Source organism: Manis javanica, chromosome 18 (genome assembly GCF_040802235.1).
Source record: "Manis javanica isolate MJ-LG chromosome 18, MJ_LKY, whole genome shotgun sequence".
In the NCBI taxonomy this organism is placed as follows: domain Eukaryota; kingdom Metazoa; phylum Chordata; class Mammalia; order Pholidota; family Manidae; genus Manis; species Manis javanica.
This window is the reverse complement of record NC_133173.1, coordinates 863,884-883,919: the sequence shown is the minus strand read 5'-3', so window position 1 is coordinate 883,919 and position 20,036 is coordinate 863,884. Positions and strand designations below refer to the sequence as shown.

Here is a 20,036-nt window from a genome sequence, read left to right as displayed (position 1 = left end):
GCCCCCCTGGGAGCAGGGAGCCGCAGGGGGCATGCGGGGGGGTCCTGAGTACCGGCCCCGCCCCTCTGTGTCAGGATGGTGCCCGCTGAGGACCGTTGCTCTGCAGAGAGTTTGTTCTGGCCCAGGGCCTTGGAAGGGGGAAGTAAGTCGTCACAATGGCTCCGAGGAGCTGGAGAGGAACCAGGGCGGGAGTTCCCCACGCTGCCGCCTCCGAACAGCCAAAAGCCCAGCAAGTTTCCGCCCAGGTTCCGCCTTTGGGGAAAAGGGAAGTCCGCCTCGGCGGGCTCTCCCTGAGGGGTCACGCACCAGGACCCTCGTCCGGGGCCCGGATTCCTCTGGCCTCTCATTAGCCGGAGCAGCTGCAGGCCTCCCTCCCACTGCCCATCAAAGCTCGCCTCTGTCATCTTGCTGTCCGCTCCTGGCCAGAGCGGAGGGGGGCCCTGACACAGAGGGGACGGGGTCTCTGCAGGCCGCTGGCCTCCCCCACCAGAAGGCTGTGCTCAGAGGCTCCCATCCAGGGGCTTCTTGGGCCTGCGGAGCCTCGGGAAGTGGGGGAGGCTGGGAGGAAGGCTTTGAAGTACCTCCTGGATCATCCCAAGATTAGAATTGCCTCCTGTCCTTTTCCAGCCCATGGGGGTGGTTTATAAACTTGGCTACACACACTGACTCACCTCTCGTCAATAAAAGTGGTCAGCGTTCCCTTGATTTTGCGTGGGCTTGTGGCTGCTGCTCACAGTAGGGTAGGAATGGCGCTCTGTGAGTTCTGAGCTGGGCTGTCAACGCCCTTCAGCTCCTACACTTGTCACTGGGACATGTGCTTGTTCCTGGGACTTGAAGCCACCATGTGAGAAGCATGGCCAGCTTGGGATCGCCACACTGGGGAGACCACACAGGGGGCCCCTGAGGCTACACCAAGGGGTGCCCAGACTACCAGCCGCCTGCGCACTGTGGCTACACACCGGACATCTTGGAGCGGGAACCTGCACTCCTACCGAGCCCTGCCCAGACTTCACAGCCACGAGAAAATCCTACAGCTGTGGTTTGAGGCCCCTGAGGTTTGGAGGCTGGTTTGTCAGAAGGTGACAGATACTACAGCAAACTTGCACAGAGGGGGTGACCATGTGAGCACAATGAATGGGCAGGAGGCTGCCCCCGTGCGTGTATGTGGTGACAGTCACACCGATGCAGCCAGCACAGATGGGGGAAGTTGTGAAGTACCTCGTGGGATGATTCACTGTCTCACTGCCTGGCTCATAGCAGACACCAGCCATTCCTAAGCCCCGGCAGGGACTGCCCACCTCCTCAGCAGACTCCTGGGCGGAAGGAGGCTGGAGAAACCCAGGTGGGCCGTAGGTACTGTTAGATGTGGACAGATTCAGGGAGCCCTCTCTGTCACACGCCCCTGCCCCCTCAGTCCACGCAGACTGGAGTCGCATATATGCATTTCCAGAAACTCAGGGCTGTTACACGTCCACACAGCTGGCTCCACGCCTCAGGGTGGGTTCCAGGAAGACCCTGTATTTGAAGCTGTATTGCAACAACTTACTGTGTTTACTGCATGTGCGCTTCCTTCGCCCATATTTGGGCACAGTTTCTCCTACGCTGCAAACCCTGGAGGGGCAGATCCGTGTCTCCTTCACCTGGCACAGCCCCGGGTGCTCACCTGTGTGTGCCCGCAGGGTCCCTGAGTACAAGTGGTTTCTGGGCCTCCCCCTGCCTGGCCCCCCTCCATTCCGGCTGCCTCCTACGGTGTCCCCCACTGCCCAGGGGGCAGGCCGAGCAGGGGACGGGGAACCGTGCGCTGGTCCTTCCGGCCTGTACGTTAGACCCTGGTGAACACAGACCCAAACTGTAGTGGTACCAAGAAACGGGCTTCTTTGTCTTGGCACCTGGTTCACACTCAGCTGCTTGTTGCTGCCCCACATTGCCCCCACCTCGCCCCACTCCACCCTGCCACACCCCTGTCTTTTTGCACTTTATATGCAAAGAAATCCTTCTTTTTGGAAATTTTGTCTTTCTCTTGAAAAGTGATTATTTGGAAATTTTCACAATAAACTGAAGCAGGCTTCAATGTTTAAGGATTTATAAAGCAGCACCTTTTGGGGTCCAGAGATGAGGAACACGGAGCCCTGGTGTGACTGTCCCCAGGAGTGACGGATGCGCGCTTCCTTAGAGAGAGGAAAGGCCTTGAAGCAGGTCTTAAGCCACGTGTCCAGACGTGCCCAGCGGCATGGCCGTGGAGTGGGGGGCACATGGATCTCTGGCCCTGCTGGGTTCTCACGGCACTGCGTGGCACTCTGAGGAGCGAGCCCCCCGCTCCGAGCCCAGGAGCCCGCAGCCCTGGCCTGCGCGCAGGGAGGACTTTCCCAGGGGAAGCCCGGAGAAGTGGGCTGCATGCGCCTTTGTTCTGTGCGGCCACTAGTGAGCCGAGAAAGCCCAAGGGCTGGACATGAGAGCTTCACTGGGGCCCGGCCGGAGAGCTGCAGGAGCCTGGGCCGGTGCTGGGAGTGGGGACGGAGGGTCTCGGGCCACAGCGAGTCTGAGACCGTCGGCAGGGCGGACGGTGGCCCCTGAGCCAGCCGCCTGCAGGGGAGTCTGACTGGCAGGAGCAGGGTCAAGGGTCTCCTGCCGCCTGCACAGCCACCAGGAGCAGAGGGGGCAGGTTCACAGCCGGGGTCACCCCTTGTCGATTACACTCCCAAAAGGGGGTCCAAGTCCAGGGGGCCCCCTTCCTCCTTAGCCCTTTGGTGACAGTCCAGAAATTCAGTGACAGGTGAAGCCTTCCTTCTGTCTGCAGCTGCCCGTAGGCACTGACACAGGTCACGTCACTCCACACGTGGATGAAGAACATCGAACTCAGTTTCTCAGGGCCCAGATTGTCTCCCTTCTCCCAGCCACTGCACCCCTACTGGCAAGGCTGGCTCTTCAGTGAAGGACGGGTGCAACCGGCAGACAGGGAGAGGGTGCCCCACTGACCCACCGCCACGCGCTAGCGAGGAGCCTTGGCCCCCGGCCCACGTCCCCAGAGCCGCGCCCAGCTGGCGACCTCACCCTCTGCCCTGTTCCCAGAGCTGCTGCCGAGGCGAATGAACACAGGTTTGCTCTGAGGTGCGCAGGGACCAGGGACAAGCGCCAGGATCGACTTCTCCTGCCTGTGATGTGAAATGTGATGTGAAAGTGTAGCGAGAACAGGAGGCGCTCCCTCCGAAGGCTAAGATTCCATTTTAAAGAGCAGAATGTTGGAGAAGGAAGATTCCTAACATACTCTCCGTAATCAGACAGTAGCCCGACAGCCTATCCTGAGGCAGGGCAAGCAGTCCTACCTGATATGTCCCCACTGCTTGAGGGCAACCACTGTCTGGAGAAGAACGGGATGAATGAATCCCTGTGTTGGGCTCATTTGGCAGAATCAGCTGGAGGGCAGGGGAGGAGACATGGTGTTGCAACAGAGATAAGCACCTTGAGACCCAATCAAGCCTTCCCCAACAAGCCCCCCTCTGCCCTTTGCCCCATTCCTGGAAGCCCTCAAAGACAGAAACCCCAAACTTAGAGTGCATCTCCTCTCTGAGGACGCCCACACTCCCCTTTCTGCGAGTGTGCACCTTTTTGCCTTAAATAAAGCTTTCTCACTGCTCGAATTATTGCGGTTTGTCTCCTTTCTATGTTACTTTATTTCCAGGTCTTCACTCTGTCTCTCTCTGCTTTACTCCTGATGAGTAGGAAGGGGCTGCTGAGAGCTCATATCTGGGCCTGCACGTTGCCATCGCCTGGGTGACCTGGACGGAGCTGCCGCTGTGCCATCTGCTCTCAGCCGCCTGCCTGAGAATCTCCTTTCTTTGGGAAGTTCTCAGAACATAGTCTCACTCCATCCTGTGCTCCGTGGCTCCCCCAGATCCTGGGCTGGTGGGGGCTGGTCCCCTCGCCGTGCTGATCCAACGGACACAGGATGCCAGGGAACCCTGGCTTCAGGAGCTGGCAAGGGAATCTGCCCCAGGCCGAGAACATTCCCTCTTTCCCTCTGCACTTACCTGCTCCCGGCTGCTCTTGCTCTAATGAGTTCCGTCCTTACCTGCACTCGTCTGACCTGCTCGAGAATTTTCTTGCCCAGAGTCAAGAGCCCTCGCCCATCCAGGCTGAGGTTCCTCCTAGCGCTCACCTAGTGCGCAGGGAGAGAGCCCCCAGACGCAGCTGCCCAGCAACAGCTCCCTCCCGAACTGTGCTCCTGGGGCCTTATGCCTTAACGGGGAGCCCACTGCTCGTTCATCCCCTGGAGGATGGTGGGGACCCGCACTGGCTAAGCCCCCATGCTGCTGCCGGTGGGGGACAGGCCTCCACCCTGTGCTCGGTGGCGCTGCCTCATTTTGCAGCCCTGCACACAGCCCGCGGGAGGCATGTGGCCAGGACCACGCCGGTCCCCCGACTCTGGGTCTACTGCTCTTGGGGGTTGGGGGTCCCACAGTTTCTATACATATGTCTAATAATTTGCCTGACTGAAGAACGTGAATCAGCGGTGCTGGCTCAGGGCGGGACTTTGAGAAGCTCTGAAGGGATGGGAGGGGAGAATCAGAGGCGAGGGCCTCTCCCTCCACCCCGTCCTTCCTTGGGTGCCAGGCTGTGATGGGCAGCACAGCCACAGCGCCGCCACGCGCTGTGCCCTGTCACCAGGCCGCCTGCTTGTCTCCATTCCAACTCTCACCAACCCAGGGGAGCCATGGCTGCATTTAAGGCAATGTTCTTGGATGTGACATTTCACATGGTGTAAAATGGCCTGTTTAAAAGTGAGCAGCCAGTGCCGTTCACAGGGTAGTGCAGCCACCGCCCCACGGCGTTCCAAACCACCTCACCATGAGATAACCCCCTGGGCATGACGAGCAGTCCCTGCCCACCCTGCTCGGCACCTGGCAGCCACCAGTCTTTCTGTGCCTATGGATTCATGCATTCCAGATATTCCCTATAAATGGAATCCTACAATGTGAGTTCAGACAACAGACCATCCGTGTTTGGCCTCCTTCCCTTGGCCTAGTGTTTTTTTCAGGCTCATCCATGTCAGGCATCAGTACATCATTCCTTTTAAGGCTGAAGAATGTTCCTCAGTTGCTTATCCAGTCATCTGTTGATGAACATTTGGGTTGTTTGTACATTTGTCTGGGAGCAACGCTGCTGTGAACATCCGTGTGTAAGCGGTTGGTCAGTACATTTGTGGTTCTTTCTGGTGGAACTGCTGGGCCCACGGTAACTCCATGTGTCACTGAGGACCGGCCCGCTTTGCTCGGGGGCCACACTGTGTTACGGTCCCACCAGCAATGTACCGGGGTTCTCATTTCTCCAGCCCTTGCCCTGAAGACGTTGAAAGTTGAATTGATCGCTGACAGGTTGAGGAAGTGGCCTCTCTGAAACGTTTTCCTCTTTCACATTTTGAACTTTCTCTTTCACTCACACAGAGAGCTGAGCCTGACGGCGAGTGGGAGGAACGATACTCACAAGTGATGCAAGAGAAATTCCAGCAGCCAGCAGACATCATGCGTCCCTCCACGGCTGCGAGCTGAGCGTCACGTTGCCCCAGCCGCTTCCAGGCGGAGGAGCCTGGCACTCACCGGTGGACAATGGCCGACTGCGAGTTCGAGTACACTCACATGCTGGCCCAGGACTACCTGAAGTTCGTCCTGCAGATGCCACAGCCTGGCCCTGGCCTGGGCAGAACGTCCAGACTGTTACAGGATGTCGCGTTCTCAGTCCAGAACCAAGTCGAGAGGCATCTGCAGCCATGCTTGGACCATTTTGATGTTGTGTCTGTAGCCAGTGCCAGAACAATATTCAATCAAGTCATGGAGAGGGAGTTTGAAGACGGTGTCATTAACTGGGGACGGATTGTGACCATTTTTGCATTTGAAGGTATTCTCATGAAGAAACTTCTCCAGGAGCGAATTAGCCCAGATGTGGATGCTTACAAGGAGATCTCCTACTTTGTGGCTGAATTCATAATGAAAAACACCGGAGAATGGATAAGGCAGAATGGAGGCTGGGTATGTGTCATGGAAATACTCATTATCCTTTACTTTGAAATAGAAATGGATAGTGTCCTTGCTAATTAAAAGGTCTGTGAGTCTTAGACCTGTATAGGTGAAAAACACTTGTGGTTCCAGAGTTTATTCCTAACTGAATTGCAGGGAGCGAGGTCTGGGGACCAGGAAGGCCCCTCTCTGATGCACCTTCAGAATGGACAAGGTGGGGGCTGCTGGGACGTAGCTCTGGCTGGAGCTGTCCTGACGGTGTCGAATCAGTGCAGGAAGAGGTGGTGAAGCTGCTACACTGAGGTTATTTATTATGTTGCCAAAGACGGGTAAATTTTTGTGACTTCATTGTTCCAAATGGATTTTTTTTTTCTGTTTTCTACTACAACAGATTCTGGCTGTTAAGGCTTGTTGATAAAAAATAATATACTGAACCACCAGCAAGTAACTTTATTCAAGACTTTCCAAACAAAAATTCACTTAATTTTCAATGTCTCAAAAACAAGGACCATGGGGGTAGGGTATTTATTAGAACTCATGCGGACAAGGGGACTTTCACAGCTAAATGGACAGGCCTTCCCTTATGCCCCAAACACTTAACTTGCTTTTTGAAAGCACTTCTGTCTCCGTGGACCCTCTCCAACTCCCAGTCCTGGCCCTCCCTGCTGCCCAGAGGTAACCATGTTAATTATGTTGCATGCAAAACGTGCCTAGTGAATATCCATAGAAATTACACATAGTACGTCTTTTAAAAAATGTTTTATGTGTACAAATAGTATGTGGTACTCATGCTGCTTTTTTCCACCAACGGGTGTTTGAAATAGAACTTTAAAAAGTGCTACATACAAGCTGTTGTAAAAGCACTGTTGACTGTCTGGGCTTTTCTGGCAGGTGGGTATTTTAGGTTATTTCCAGGGCTTGCCATCACGAGCAGTACTTCCTCGTGAATGTGGTGCTGGGACCCAGGGTAGGTGTTGGGTACAGCCCGGCTGGGCACTGTGTGCACAGTTTTGATTTACCCCATCGGTGTCCCCAGGTGGCTTTCCCCGGATTCACTCCCCTCGGCCGCTTGTCAGACGCCCGACGTGGCCCCAGCCCCGCAGACTGACAGTGGCAGTAGCAATCCGTCCCCACGTCCCCACTCTGTTGGGTTAAAAGAATTCCTAATGTACCTTGTTTTAATTCTTGTTTCTCTGCTTGCATCTTTTCATATGTTTATTAGCCACCTATAAATCTTATTCAGGGAATCGCCTATGTACATTCTTTGCCCATTTTCACATTATTTTTTTTTTGTCACTGATTCGTAGGAATTCTTTGAATGTTCTGGATACTTGTTATTTTTATATATGTTGGTGATATCTTCTAATTCGTTAACTATCTTTCAGAACTATAGATGTCTATGGTCCTTACAAATGGGGTAAAGTCTGATGCGATCATGTTCATCTTTTGTCTGGTGATGTTGTATTCTGTTCAAGACCTTGCTGTGTAATGACAGGGTTTTCTACAGCCACTCCCCTTTCTCTGTCACCTTCTCTTCCTGGAACTCTTTCTAACTCAGCCTGACTTGGGCTGCGTGAAGCCTCTGTCTGGCCCTAGTCTCTTCTGCCTGGCTGCACCGGAAAGCTGTAATAGGACTGATGGGAGTTTTGGCTGTGCTGGGTGGGTTTCAAGTGAAGCCAAAAGTTCTCGAGCGCAGAGGCCCACTTGGGAGCCTGCAGAGAAATAGTTTGCAGTCTCTTTATGGGCATCCCACTGCCCTGCGTATTATTCGGAACACACAGACAGTGATAAATGTTACTTAGAAATTTAACTTCTTAACAATAAATTCTGTGAGCTCCTGGAACTCGTAATCACAGGGGCGTGGAGTTGTCTGAGAATTTCTAGAAGTGCACCCCCCTTTTGGGGGTGGCACAGGTGTAATTGTGGATATGGCAGGATGAGCCTATCTTATTAAGGTAGGCTCTCACCCCAGCCAGTGCAGTCACTGTCTGTCGACATAGAAGCATGTTATAGTCACTGACCGCATTTTCCACGCTGTGCTCCCATCCCTGAGACTGATTGTTGTATGATGAGATTTTGTGCCTCTTTATACCCCAAACACCTCAATCCCCGCTGTGGAACCACCCATCACCTCCCAGTGTCACCTGCCAGGGCAGAGTCTACTGCTACCTGTTTACCTGTCCTCATAAAGTGAAACCACCCAGTACCCGTCGCCCCTGCCCAGCCCACTTCACTCAGCACAGCACCCTCCGGGTCCGTCCATGTTACCACAAATGGCAGAGTCTCTTTTTTATCGCTGAATAATATTCTATCATGTCTGTGTCCACATCTTCCTTTTCCATCCATCTACTGATGGACACTTAGGTTGCTTCTAAGGATAAACCTGTGTCGGGTGGAGATTCAACTATGCACACCCACCCCCACCCCACAGCCTCACAAAGTCCCGATGTAGGTTGTGAGCTCTTGACTTTTACACCCGAACCTCTCAGGTCTTGGACATGGCAGAGACACTCGTGAGGCTGTCACTCCCCGGCTCCTGCGGGACACTGATTCTGCTGATGGAAGCAGTGTGCTGCGTCAGGTCGCGCCAGCCCGGCAGGCCGGTGCCCCTCCCAGGGAGGCGGGCAGCTCTGTCCAGAGAACGAGCCTGCTTTCAGTGACTCACGCCAGGGCGAGTGACGCAGCCCCGGGCAGTCGCAGGAGGTGGGGCGCTAGCGGGGCACCTGGTGACGTCGCCACCACACCGGAGAAGCACCAGCCTCTCCCTTCCTACCCGCCTGAGAAAACTCAGACGCAGCGCGCGCCCTCAAGTCCGCCATCTGTTGTCCCGTCCACGCCGCCCGTACGTGCTTGTCATTGGCCCCCAACTAACACACATCTGTAGGGAAAGATGAGAAGCGCATCTGGCCTCCAGCCGGACAACACCTCGGGCTGAGTTCGGTTCCAGTATGGCTGATACTTGGTGGGAGCTTGTCTCAAGGACGTGGGACGTGGGGGCAGCCTGAGCTCCGGCCCGGAACGAGGTGGACCTGGGCATTCCCGGGCGTGAGTGTTCACCACGCGGTCACCTCACTGCTGCTCTGCGATGGGGAGGACATTGCTGCCTGTCTCCTGGGACGGGCGTGAGGCCTAGATCTGTCACTGTTGCTTGTCAATCACCCGGAACAGCTTCTGCAGACAAGGATCGGGATGAGGGCAGGCTTAGCGTCGCTGTGGTGCCAGTTTGCCTGACCTCCCGACTGGCACCCGTCCCCACGGGCTGCATCAGCTACAGGGAGGGGCCAGTCAGCGCCTGAAAGAGGTGGCCTCCCGGAGGAAGGTGAGGCGGGTGGTCAGGGAGGGGTTATGGCCTCAGCACACACACTCTCCTTTCCATCAGCTTCAGTGACTCTCCCTCCCTTGGGTGCAGCTTCCCCTCTTTCCCTCCCTCCCCACCTCACCCTGTCCCGTCCTGGTCCTGTCCCCTCTGCCAGGTTGAAGGCTGAAAATGGTGGGATCCGAGAGGAGAGAGAGCTCGTGCTACTTTTTCAGCCGCTTTCATCCTTGTGGGTGAAGGTGGTCCTTCAAAACCCCCAAATGTGCCCAGGGTGCGCTCCCGCCTCCCGCCTTGGGTGGCCTGTGTTTCTGCACGGGTGGCTCTCCTCCCCTCCCCACTGCCCACCTCGCTCTCTCGTCTGCCCATGGGGTGGATGGGGGCGCAGGGGTTGGGGGAGAGGACCCTGAGCCCCAGCTCCGCAGGAGGCGTGCAGCCCCCTCACAGCCCCCTTGCAGCCCCAGCGCACACGCCGTGCTGCACAGGGTCTCCCGCACAGAAGATGCCCAGCAGGTATTTGTGGATGGAGCAACTTAACGACAAACATCGCAACAGGTTTGGGTCCTGGTTTCCTATTCACTGGACATGGGATCTTGGGAAAGTCACTCCAGTGGCCTGAGACTCAGATTCCTTACGCCATAAACACGATGTAATTAATGTGAATTTCACACATAATATATAAGGAAGACAGTAATACCCACCGTAGAAGGGAAGCTAATGGACTAAGGGACATTTCTGTAGAAGCGCTTTGTGAACTGCCCGATATAACACAACGCTGGAGGTTATGTGGGAAATTCCAAGACATTTATCTACATAATTTGTTCAACCGTCTACTGCCAACAGGAAGCCCCTTTGAGAGACGCGCAGTCAGAGCCCGTGCTTTCCAAGAGCCGGCATCCCGAAGTGTGAGCCCCAGGAGGCAGGCTGTGTGGTTTTGTGTCCGTCTGTGATGGTCGGGCCCACTTGAGGCCGGTGGAAGGACGGGGAGACATGCAGGCGACTGACAAGTGTGCTGTTTCACAGAGGCACTCCCGCCTGCGTAGGGATCTAGTGGTGGGGTGACATGCTCCCAGCATGCTTACATGTCTCTTGATTAAGTCGATTTGGGGGCCAAATGCTTCTCATATTTCTTTGGAACTGGAACCTGACATTTTAAAAATGATTTAATGGAAATAAGGTGGGACATATTAATTCGAGCCTCCCTAAAGGTCCCTCGGGAACCGTGCCTGGGCCATCTGTCTGACCTCAGGCATTGCCCTTCCTTCACCCACTCCCCCATCCGTCGTGACCCACTGACTACACCTAGAAACGATATGCAGCCAGTGTTTCCAGGCCGCATCCTCTCACTTGGGCACAAGCTTTCCACCCGCATCCCTGCCATGGCCTCTTCAGGGCAGCCAGACCCATCTGTTAACTCGAGTTAGATTAGGTCCTGGCTGAGTCAGAACCCTCCCAACACCCCCATCCCCAGAACAAAAGTGCACAGCCCTGACCCACACACCCTCATGCACATCTCCCTGTCCGGGTCCCAGAGGACTCAAGGATCTGGCCCCTAACCACCTCTCTGATCTCCTCCGCTATGGACTCCCATGCCCACCTAGCTCCGGCCTTCCTGGGTAAGCTCAGCACACTCACCGCAGGGCCTTTGCACTTGCTGCCATCTCTGCCTGAATGATCTCTCCCCGCAAGTCTGCGTGGCCGCCTGGTTCCTTCACTCAGCTCTCTACTCCCCCATACTCACCCCGCCTGAGGAGGCACCGCCTCTCTGCACCTGCACCCTGCTTTATTCCCTCACGACCACTCTCTCGGCTGGGCATCCCATTGCAGGTTTATTTGCTTATCTGTTTTTGTCTCTGTGAGAGAACTTAAGCTTAGTAAAGGCAGGGATCCTGTAGGTTTGTTTCACCAGTGTGTTTCTGGTGCTTAAAACACTACCTGTTTTAGCAAATGGTTGATGCTCAGTAAATATTTCTCAAATAAATAAAGGAATGAATAATCAGAAGTGGGAATAGCACTGTGGCATTTTTCTATAATTTAAAACAATTCTGAGGGTCTGAATCTTCTTTGAATTGTTGATACAGGGTACTATTCCATGCTTTAGGCTTTCTTGAGCCAAGGTAGCTGAATTTAATAAACTATTCCCAGAAATAACCAGACACGGGCATTCCCTATTCACTCTGTATTATTGGCAGGATATCGAATCCCTATTCAGATATTTATTTTTACATAATCTTTAAAAAAAATATAATGGTTTCGATATAAAAATAGTGCACTAGTAATACTTTTGAAAGATGAAAAGTCACTTCCACCACTCTAACATCTACCTGCATCAACTACATGCAATTATAATACCGTGTACCTGGCGTTTTCCATGTGACATTGTAAATACCATATGTTCTGCATTGACCTGATTGTCCCACCAATTCATGCATCATGATTTACTTAACCAAATCCCAGTTTTTAGACATTGGGGTTGTGAATCATTCTCCCTTCTTAGAAATAATGCTTCAATACGGAACGTAGGTCTGTTCCCCCTATTCCGTATTTAAGAAGACCACCCTGTGATCAGCTGAACAGCAGGACAGCTGGTTTACAGATGACGCTGCTCACACTTATCAGAATACGTACTGCTTTACAAAGAATTGTATCAGGGAAGTGTCACAACTTTACCCGCCTTGGGCAATACCATTAAAAATAATTTTGAGGGTTTCATAGACTTACAATAACAAGGTCAATGTAATAGGTCTAAAAAACAGTCAGATTGTTAACGTGTGACTCTGCTGACCTTCCCATACACGGTTCATGATTTTTGCCCCTCATCCAACAGGCTTTGCCTTTTTAACTATTAAGAGTAGATGATTATTCTCCTCTCTTACACTTGAATGAACGCTTTTGTGGTAAATGTGAATATTTTCTTTGTTCGTTGTTTTTTTCTTTCTTTCTTTCTTTTGTTAAAATACACATGATAAAATTTTACCATCTTAACAATCTTTAAGCAGACAGTCAGCACTCCAGATACATTCACGCTGTTGTGCAGCCATCACCACCATCTCCAGAACTCTTTCCGTTGTGTAAATCTGCAGTTTACACCCATTAACACCAACTCCCCACTCTGCCAGCCCCTGGCAGCTGCCTCTACCTTCTGTCTCTATAATTTTGACGACTCTACGTACCTCATGTAGTGAAATCACGCAATGTTTGTCTTTTTGGACCGGCTTGCTTCTCTCAGCATAATGTCCTCAAGACCATCCAGGTTGTAGCATACCACAGAGTTTCTTTCCTTTTTTAAGGCTGAATAATATTCCATTGTCTGCATAGACCACTTTCTGGTAATCCATTCATTAGATGGATACTTGGATTGATTGCGTGTTTTAACTATTGTGAATTCTGTCATTCCTTCATTTTAGTTTTTTATCGTTTCTAAAAAGATTTAATCTTCATATAGCAGAATTTGTCAGCTTTCCCTTTATCCGCTTTCACTGGCTTCGAAGCTGAATGTATGTAAGATGACACGCGAGCTGTCCAGTGATTGTCGCGATAGTAAATCATGTCCGAGCGCCTCGTCACTGGGGTCATGAAAGCCCCAGGCAGGGGAGCCCCGCAGTGAGCGTGTGTGAGCGCAGGGGAGGGAGGGGAGGAGAGGGGGCGGGGGAGGAGCAATTTGTTCCCGCTGTGGTCATGCCAGGACAGGCAGGCTGCCCTGGCCTGCCTCTGCGCTGCCAGGGGCGGCAGCCGGCTCTCCTGGGCGGCCTCTCAAAGGGAATCTGTGCTGCTGATGCTGAGGTGAGTGTGTGCGCGGCCCTGCGGAGCCCAGTCTGACCGCCAAGGGACACGCTGGGTTTACTCTTTGGGGTCAGTCACGCTGGGCTATGAACGGCTCCGTGACCCAGAATCTGGAACTCGCTAGAGGCAGAGCAAATGTTTACTAGATTTTAACAGCTTTCTAAAGCATTCGGTGCTTTTGCAAATTCATGGAGTGAAAACAACAGCGTTTGCCTTCAGATACGGTCAACGGACAGGTCGGGCACCATTAGGTGACTTACGCCTTTCTGGGCTTTCCTCAGCTTGAAGAGGAGAGAGGCCATCAGGCTGGGCGACCTCAGGGGCACTGTTGAGCAGGGATGCTCTATGATCATAGATCACTGAGCACACTGTCCAGTTCATACTGTTTTTCAAAGACTGTGGTCAAAAAGAATGAATTGTAATAGAAATAATTAACAATGTTTTCATAGGCTCAGAGGCACTGATTTACTCTGATGATCTCAGCACAGTACGGTTTACAATGTATGTTTCAGTGCCAGACAACTGACAGAGAAAGAGGAAAAATGGGACTTTCTGTCCTCTGGGTCTGTGCTGGATGGCACGGTGGCCACTAGCCACCTGTCCTGCTGAACAGCTAAAATGTGGCTCGTCTGAATTAAGATGCTCTGCAAGGACACAATACACACTGGATTGTAAAGATTTGGTGCCAAAGTGTAAATATCTCATTAACAACTTTTTATAGATTTCATACTGAAATCGTAATGTTTAGATAAATTATATATACTTTAAAAATTAATTCTACTTATTTCTTTTCACTTTTAAAAATGTGGCTGCTAAAAAATTAAAATTACATGTGTAGCCGCACCACATTCCTGAGGGACATGTGCTCTCGGGGGGTCTGGAGTGGGGGAACAGAATGAACTCCGTGAACGCAGAGACTCATCTGCGGCACTACTGAAAGTTTCTTTGCTTTTATTCCAGCAGAATTGGTCTCCACTGATTATTAAAATGTTAAATTTATTCTCTCACAGGAAAATGGCTTTGTAAAGAAGTTTGAACCCAAATCCAGATGGCTGACTTTTCTGGAAATTGCAGGAAAGATCTGTGAAATATTCTCTCTCCTGAAGCAATACTATTGACTGAGGACACTGGATATTGCGAAACCCCCTAATAGTCTCCACTCTTGCACAAAGTGTCACCAGCACTTAGTTCTACTTGTAAACAAACAACTTTGATGATGCAACTTGACGGTCTGGACTTCTGGACATTTTGTCCCCATTTTAATGAATAAATTGTATTTGCCTCTGTATGCAGTTGAGTCCTGCCTGGGATCCCAGCGAAAGGGCGAAGCTCAGTCTTGGGGCAGGTGTTGAAATGAAAAGGGTTTTGACCAGGAAGGGGGGGGCGGCGTCTTCTGCCCCTAAGGACTTTTTAAGGCTGTGCCCGTTACCCCAGGGTCATCTAGAGGGCACAGTGCATGAGGTCTGCTCCGCTTCCCTCTGGGCCTCTTGCTTTCTGGATGTTTCTTGCGCCCCTGGGCATCTAGGGTTGCCCCTGATGCCCTGCCCTGAACGCTTCACTCCTTGGCCTCACCTTTAGGATTGATGGATGCCAACTGATGTGCCAGATGCTCTGGGATGGTTTGAACAAAGACAATGAGGTAGATGATCCAGTGTCAAGCTTCCTTTAAGTTTGTTACTTTCCATTAAAAAAATGCCACACGTTTTGTCGGACCCTGTGCTCGTTTTCAGGTCAGCACATTAGCTGGCAGTCTGGGAGCACCACGCCTTGTTCTGGACCTTCCCGCCTCCTTGTCCTCCCACGGCACCACCTGTGCCGTCTTGGGCCTGGCACTGACCTGTTTGGGAAGCTGCCGCAAAGCCTGCTGGGGAACCCAGAGGCCGCCTGCTGGTCACGGGGCGCTGTCCCGGCACTCCAGGTAATTCCTGCGCCCCCTCCTCTGGGGCCGGACTGTGGAGACTAGGAACTGGGGCGAGTCGGTGGGGAAATGCCTTTGACAGAGCAGCTTTTGCTCATCTATCAGACCCCACCTGGGGGGCCGCTTCTGTGCCAGCTGGGGCCTGTCTCACCTCCTTCAGCCAAGCGCCGCCCCTGCCCCTGCTCACGTGCATCAGGTTTTGATTCATTCTTGCTACGTGGTGAGTCAGTGTCTGTTTCTGGTTTGTGACCTGGTCTTTCAAACTGCAGCTCATGGTATATTTTATTACTTTACTTAAAAAAAAAGTCTTTATGAACCTCAACTCCTACTTCATACACAAAAATGAACGTGAAATAGATCATAGACCTGAATGTAAGTTAAAACGATAAAACTCCCAAAAGAAAACGGGAGAAAAACTTCACAGCCTTGGAGTAGGCAGAGATTTCCTTGCTACACAGCTAAAAAACCTGAATCAGAAAAGAAAAACTGATAATTTACAACTCACCAACATTTTTAAAGTCTACTATTAAAGACACTGTTAAGAATTCAGAGGGTATGTGAATTATGTCTCCATAAAGCAGTTAAAAAAAAACCTCAAAAGAATACACTCAATGATTCTGTAACATCTTTCTATGTTGATAGATAATAAAATAACTGCACTAGAGGCGGTGAGGATCTAATAACATAGGTGACCGTTGAACCCCTGTGTTGTGTATTTGAAACCAATATGAGACTGTATATCAATGTACTTCAAAAAAACCCAAAAACCTCAAACGAGCAAGCCACAGAGGAGATACTGTATGTCGCACTAATATCTGACAAAGGACTTGTGCCTGGAATATATTATCTTAAAATTTAATAACTATACGACCATCAGCCTAATTTAAAACCGGGAAAGAGATTTGAATGTACATTTCACAGAAGCAGATGTTCAAAAGACACGGGAAAGATGCTGGACACCACAAGTCATTCAGAAAATGCAAAATCAGCCACAAGCCGACCACCGCACGCCTGCTGGAATGGCTACAGTGAGAGACGGGCAGCATCAAGCCCCGGGGCAGCTGGTGAGCACCTGGGGCTCCCACACCCGCCTGGTGGTAATGCAAAACGGTACCGCCACTTTGGAAAACAGCTTGGCAATGTCTAATAAAATCAAGCTCACCCTTACCACAGGGCCATCAATTCCACTAAGAGGTGTTTACGCAGAATGAAATAAAAACATACGTATCCATAGCAGCTTTACTCATAATCACCGTAACGCCTGGAACCCGCCTGTCGGTGGGTTGTTCGGCTGTAGGTGAGTGGGGCGCCAGCCGCAGCCCGGCCCTCGGAGGCAGCACTCCTCAGCAATAAGCAAGAACCAAGCGCGGATAACGGGCAACGGGATGGACAAATCTGAAGGCGCGGAGGGAAGGAAGCTGGTCGCAAAGCGCACAGGGCATCTTCCATCATGCACAGGAAAGCAGGGGGCTCCCGGCGGCAGGAGAGGGGTGGTGGCCCAGCTGGGGTGGGCGGCGGTGTTTAGGGCGATGAGAATGCTCTGTCTTGATCGTGGAGGCAAACATTTGCCAAATTTCATAGAGATGTTCACTTAAAACAGGTGTATTTTACTGTAGATAAATATCTCAACGTAGCTGATTTTTATAAAAGCTTGTTTTTGTGAAAAAATGATAGCCCTCATTATAAACAATGTCAACAGTAGAAAACTACAAAAGGAATAAAGACCCTTCACCCAAATGCTAATTCCCACTACTGCCGCCCATATAAAATACGGAAGCATGATTATTTCCTTCCCCTTGTCGTTTGGAAGGGATCTGGGCTGCGTGTAAGGCCTGCTGGCAATCCACCAGGCCCTCGCTCCGGTCCGTGACCTCCGTGGTGGTCTGTCCTGTAGCTTCATTGGCCTGTTTCCAGGACCTTCCGCCGCAGACCTTTACACGTGCTGCTCCCTCTGCTTAGACACCTCTCCACCCCTCACCTGGCTAAGGCCTACTTGCCCTTCAGATTTCAGCTCAAAGGTCAATTCTTTAGGAAAGCCTTCCCTGGCGAGGTTAAAATAGTCTCTCAAAACATCATTATCTCAAAGTTTCACATTTGTGTGATTTTTAGGTAGCAAAAATGTAGATTTCTAGATCACTCACAGAATAACTCTATGAGGGCAGGAACCACGGCTGTTTGCACTCAGCTGAGCCTAGTTCAGAGCCAGGTAAAAGCTCAAAAAGTATGTTTAAAAAATAAATGAATGGACACAAATTAGTCTTGCGAAAGGCAGCCCACGAGGCCACGGTGAGGGCGAACCTCAGGCTCCCAGGAACAGCGTGAGGAGAGCCATGGCTGTGGCCTGGCCATTCTCCACGTGCTGGGACCTCTAGACGCCCCTTTAATCTTCATGCAGGCCCTGGAGTAGCCATCACATCACTCTACTTGTTGTAAAAACAGGCTCCGAGCAGGAAGAACTTTGCCCAGGTCACAGGGGGTTGGGTGGTGGGTCAGGCTGGACCCTAAAGCCCATGCTGGCCCTCAGAGCCCTGGCCTCCCTGCTCGGTCCGTCCTGGTCCCATGGGGCCACTAGGCCCCCTACTTCTCCCCACTGGCAGGTTGAGCTGTGCGTGAAGGCCGGCCAGGTGGACTGCTTTCCCCACTGGCGGTGTGGTCCTCAGAAGGGGACCCCATTCAGCAGCAGACACCCTAGCGAGGTGGCATCTCTTTATGGTTTTGATTCGCACTTCTCTAATGATGAATGATGTTGAAATCTTTTCATGTGCTTTTCATGAAATCTTTCCTCTGCGGTGTACACGGTATGTTTGCCCATTTTTAAATTGGATTATCTTTTATTGCTGAGTTGTAAGAGTTCTTTACATATTCTGGGCCTAAGTCCCTCATCAGGTATGATTTGAAAATATTCCTGCTCCACAGGTTGTCTTGTCATTTTATTGATGGTGTTCTTTGATGCACAAATGTCTTTAATTTTGACATAGTCCAATTTATCTTTTGTTGCTTTTATTTTTGGAGTTATAACTAAGAAATCATAGCCTAAGGAGATGGAGATTTATGCTTATGTTTTCTCCAAAGAGTTTTGTTCTAGTTCTTATATTTAGGCATTTCATCTATGTTGAATTAAAACTTTGAGTCTGGTGTCAGGTAAGGATCCAACTTCCTTCTTTTCAGGTGGACATTCAGCTGTCCGAGCACCAACTGTTGGAAAAAACTATTTTTCCCTACAGAATTATCTTGGCACTCATCAGAAAAATGAGCCTTAACTGTAAAGGTTTGTTTCTGTAATTTCAGTTCTTTGTGATTTTTCTACCTGCCTATCTGTCCTTAAGCCATTACCACACTGTCTTCATTACTTAGCTTTGTAGTTATTTTTGAAGTGGGGAAGTGTGTTTTCCAACTTTGTTCTTTTTCAAAATATAGTTATTCTGGGTTCCTTGCACATCTATATGAATTTTAGGATTAGCTTAATATTAGATTTCTGCAAAAAGGCCAAATTTGATAGGAATTGCATTACTGTATGGATCAATGTGGGGAGTACTGCTATCTTAACAAATTAAGTCTTCCAGTACTTAAACATAGGATGTCCTTTTACTTTTATAGGTCTTTTTTCAGCCATGTCATGTAGTTTTCAGAAGTTTAACACTTCCTTTGTTAAAATTATTCCTAAGAATTTTATTTTCTGATGCTCTTGTAAATGGATGTTTTCAACTTGATTACTCATTACTAGTACATAAAAATATACTTCAGAGTTCTCTAGAGAAACAGCCAATAGGAATACCTATATATATACACACACCTTACATCTTATTTTATATACCTTATATGTACCTTATTATGAAGATTATTATGCTATATAATCTGTTAAAGTTATCTCCTTTTTTCACATGCACACACACATTTATAAATCAAGAGGACCAACAGGAGATATCCATGAACAGATTTAATGTGAAGAATTGGCTTACACGATGATGGAGGTTCACAAGCACAAAATCTGCAGAGCCACCGTGCGGTTTGAGTCCAAAGGCCATAACCTGAAGTAGAGCCAACCAGGAAGAGCCAGAAATATGCCCCAGTTTGAAGGATGTCAGGCAGGAAGAGTTGTATTTGTGTATTTATTTACCTTGTGTCCTGCAACTCTGCTGAACTTTATAGTTCTAACAGATTTTTATTGGTTCCTTAGGATTTCCTATATATAAGATCATGTCATCTGTGAAGTTTTTTTTCCTAGTTTGAATGCCTGTTTATTTTTGCCTAATTTCCCTATGCCTCAACTTTTAGAAAGCTCTTTATTCACAGAAATTAGCACCTTGCGGCATATGTTGCAATTATCTTCTATTTTTGTGTATAGTTTTTTAGGCCATGCAAAGCTTAAAAACTTTCATCTAGTCAAATTTATCAATCCTTTATTACCTCTGGATTTTGAATCATAGTGATAAAGTTAAAGATGAATTGCCCTCTTTTCCTTCTAGTACAGTGCCCCCCCCCAACCATGTTTCCTTACAATTTTTCAACTTTATGATGGTGTGAAATCAATACACATTCAGTAGAAACCATTCTTTGAATTTTGATCTTTTCCCAGGTTGCTGATGGAGAGTATGATCCTCTCTAGTGATGCCGGGCAGCCGCAGGGAGGTGTGGCTCTGGTTAACCCCGGGATCAGAAGGGCAGACGGCTGACACATCCATTTGCACTCCTGCACCCATTCTGTTTTTCCCTTTCAGTACAGTAGTTGGTAAGTTACATGAGACATCCAACACTTAATTATGAAATAGGCTTTGTATTACATGATTTTTCCAACTGTAGGCTAATGGTCTGAACATGTTTAAGACAAGTTGGGCAAAGCTATGATGTTGGGCAGGCTAGGGGTATTAAATGCATACTTGACTTACATTTTCAACTTAAGATGGGTTTCTTGAGCTGTAACCTCATGTAAGTGGGGGAGTATCTGCCCTCGGCCGTCTCAGCTTTGACACTAGAGCCTCAATCCATTTGGAGATTTTTCTTTTGTATGGTG

At 50.1% G+C, this 20,036-nt stretch overlaps 1 protein-coding gene and 1 long non-coding RNA gene across 3 annotated transcripts in view; one reads left to right on the top strand and one right to left on the bottom strand.

The window, feature by feature from the left end:
- Nucleotides 1-14,395, top strand: part of BCL2A1 (BCL2 related protein A1) — a 51,548-nt gene extending 37,153 nt beyond the window's left edge. The window contains exons 2-3 of the mRNA XM_073227074.1: nucleotides 5,442-6,023; nucleotides 14,118-14,395. Coding sequence (XP_073083175.1) covers nucleotides 5,604-6,023; nucleotides 14,118-14,225 — 528 coding nt within the window. The 5' untranslated portion in view covers nucleotides 5,442-5,603 and the 3' untranslated portion in view covers nucleotides 14,226-14,395. The remainder of the gene's footprint in view (nucleotides 1-5,441; nucleotides 6,024-14,117) is intronic.
- Nucleotides 6,957-13,106, bottom strand: LOC118971559 (uncharacterized). 2 transcript variants are annotated; one of them, XR_005060061.2, is made up of 3 exons: nucleotides 12,498-13,106; nucleotides 10,960-11,177; nucleotides 6,957-10,468 (listed from the first exon to the last, which is right to left on the bottom strand). It is a non-coding gene; the product is annotated as an uncharacterized lncRNA (long non-coding RNA). The 2 variants fall into 2 exon arrangements; XR_005060062.2 differs by having other exon boundaries at nucleotides 11,066-11,177.
- Nucleotides 14,396-20,036: the final 5,641 nt, after the last annotated feature.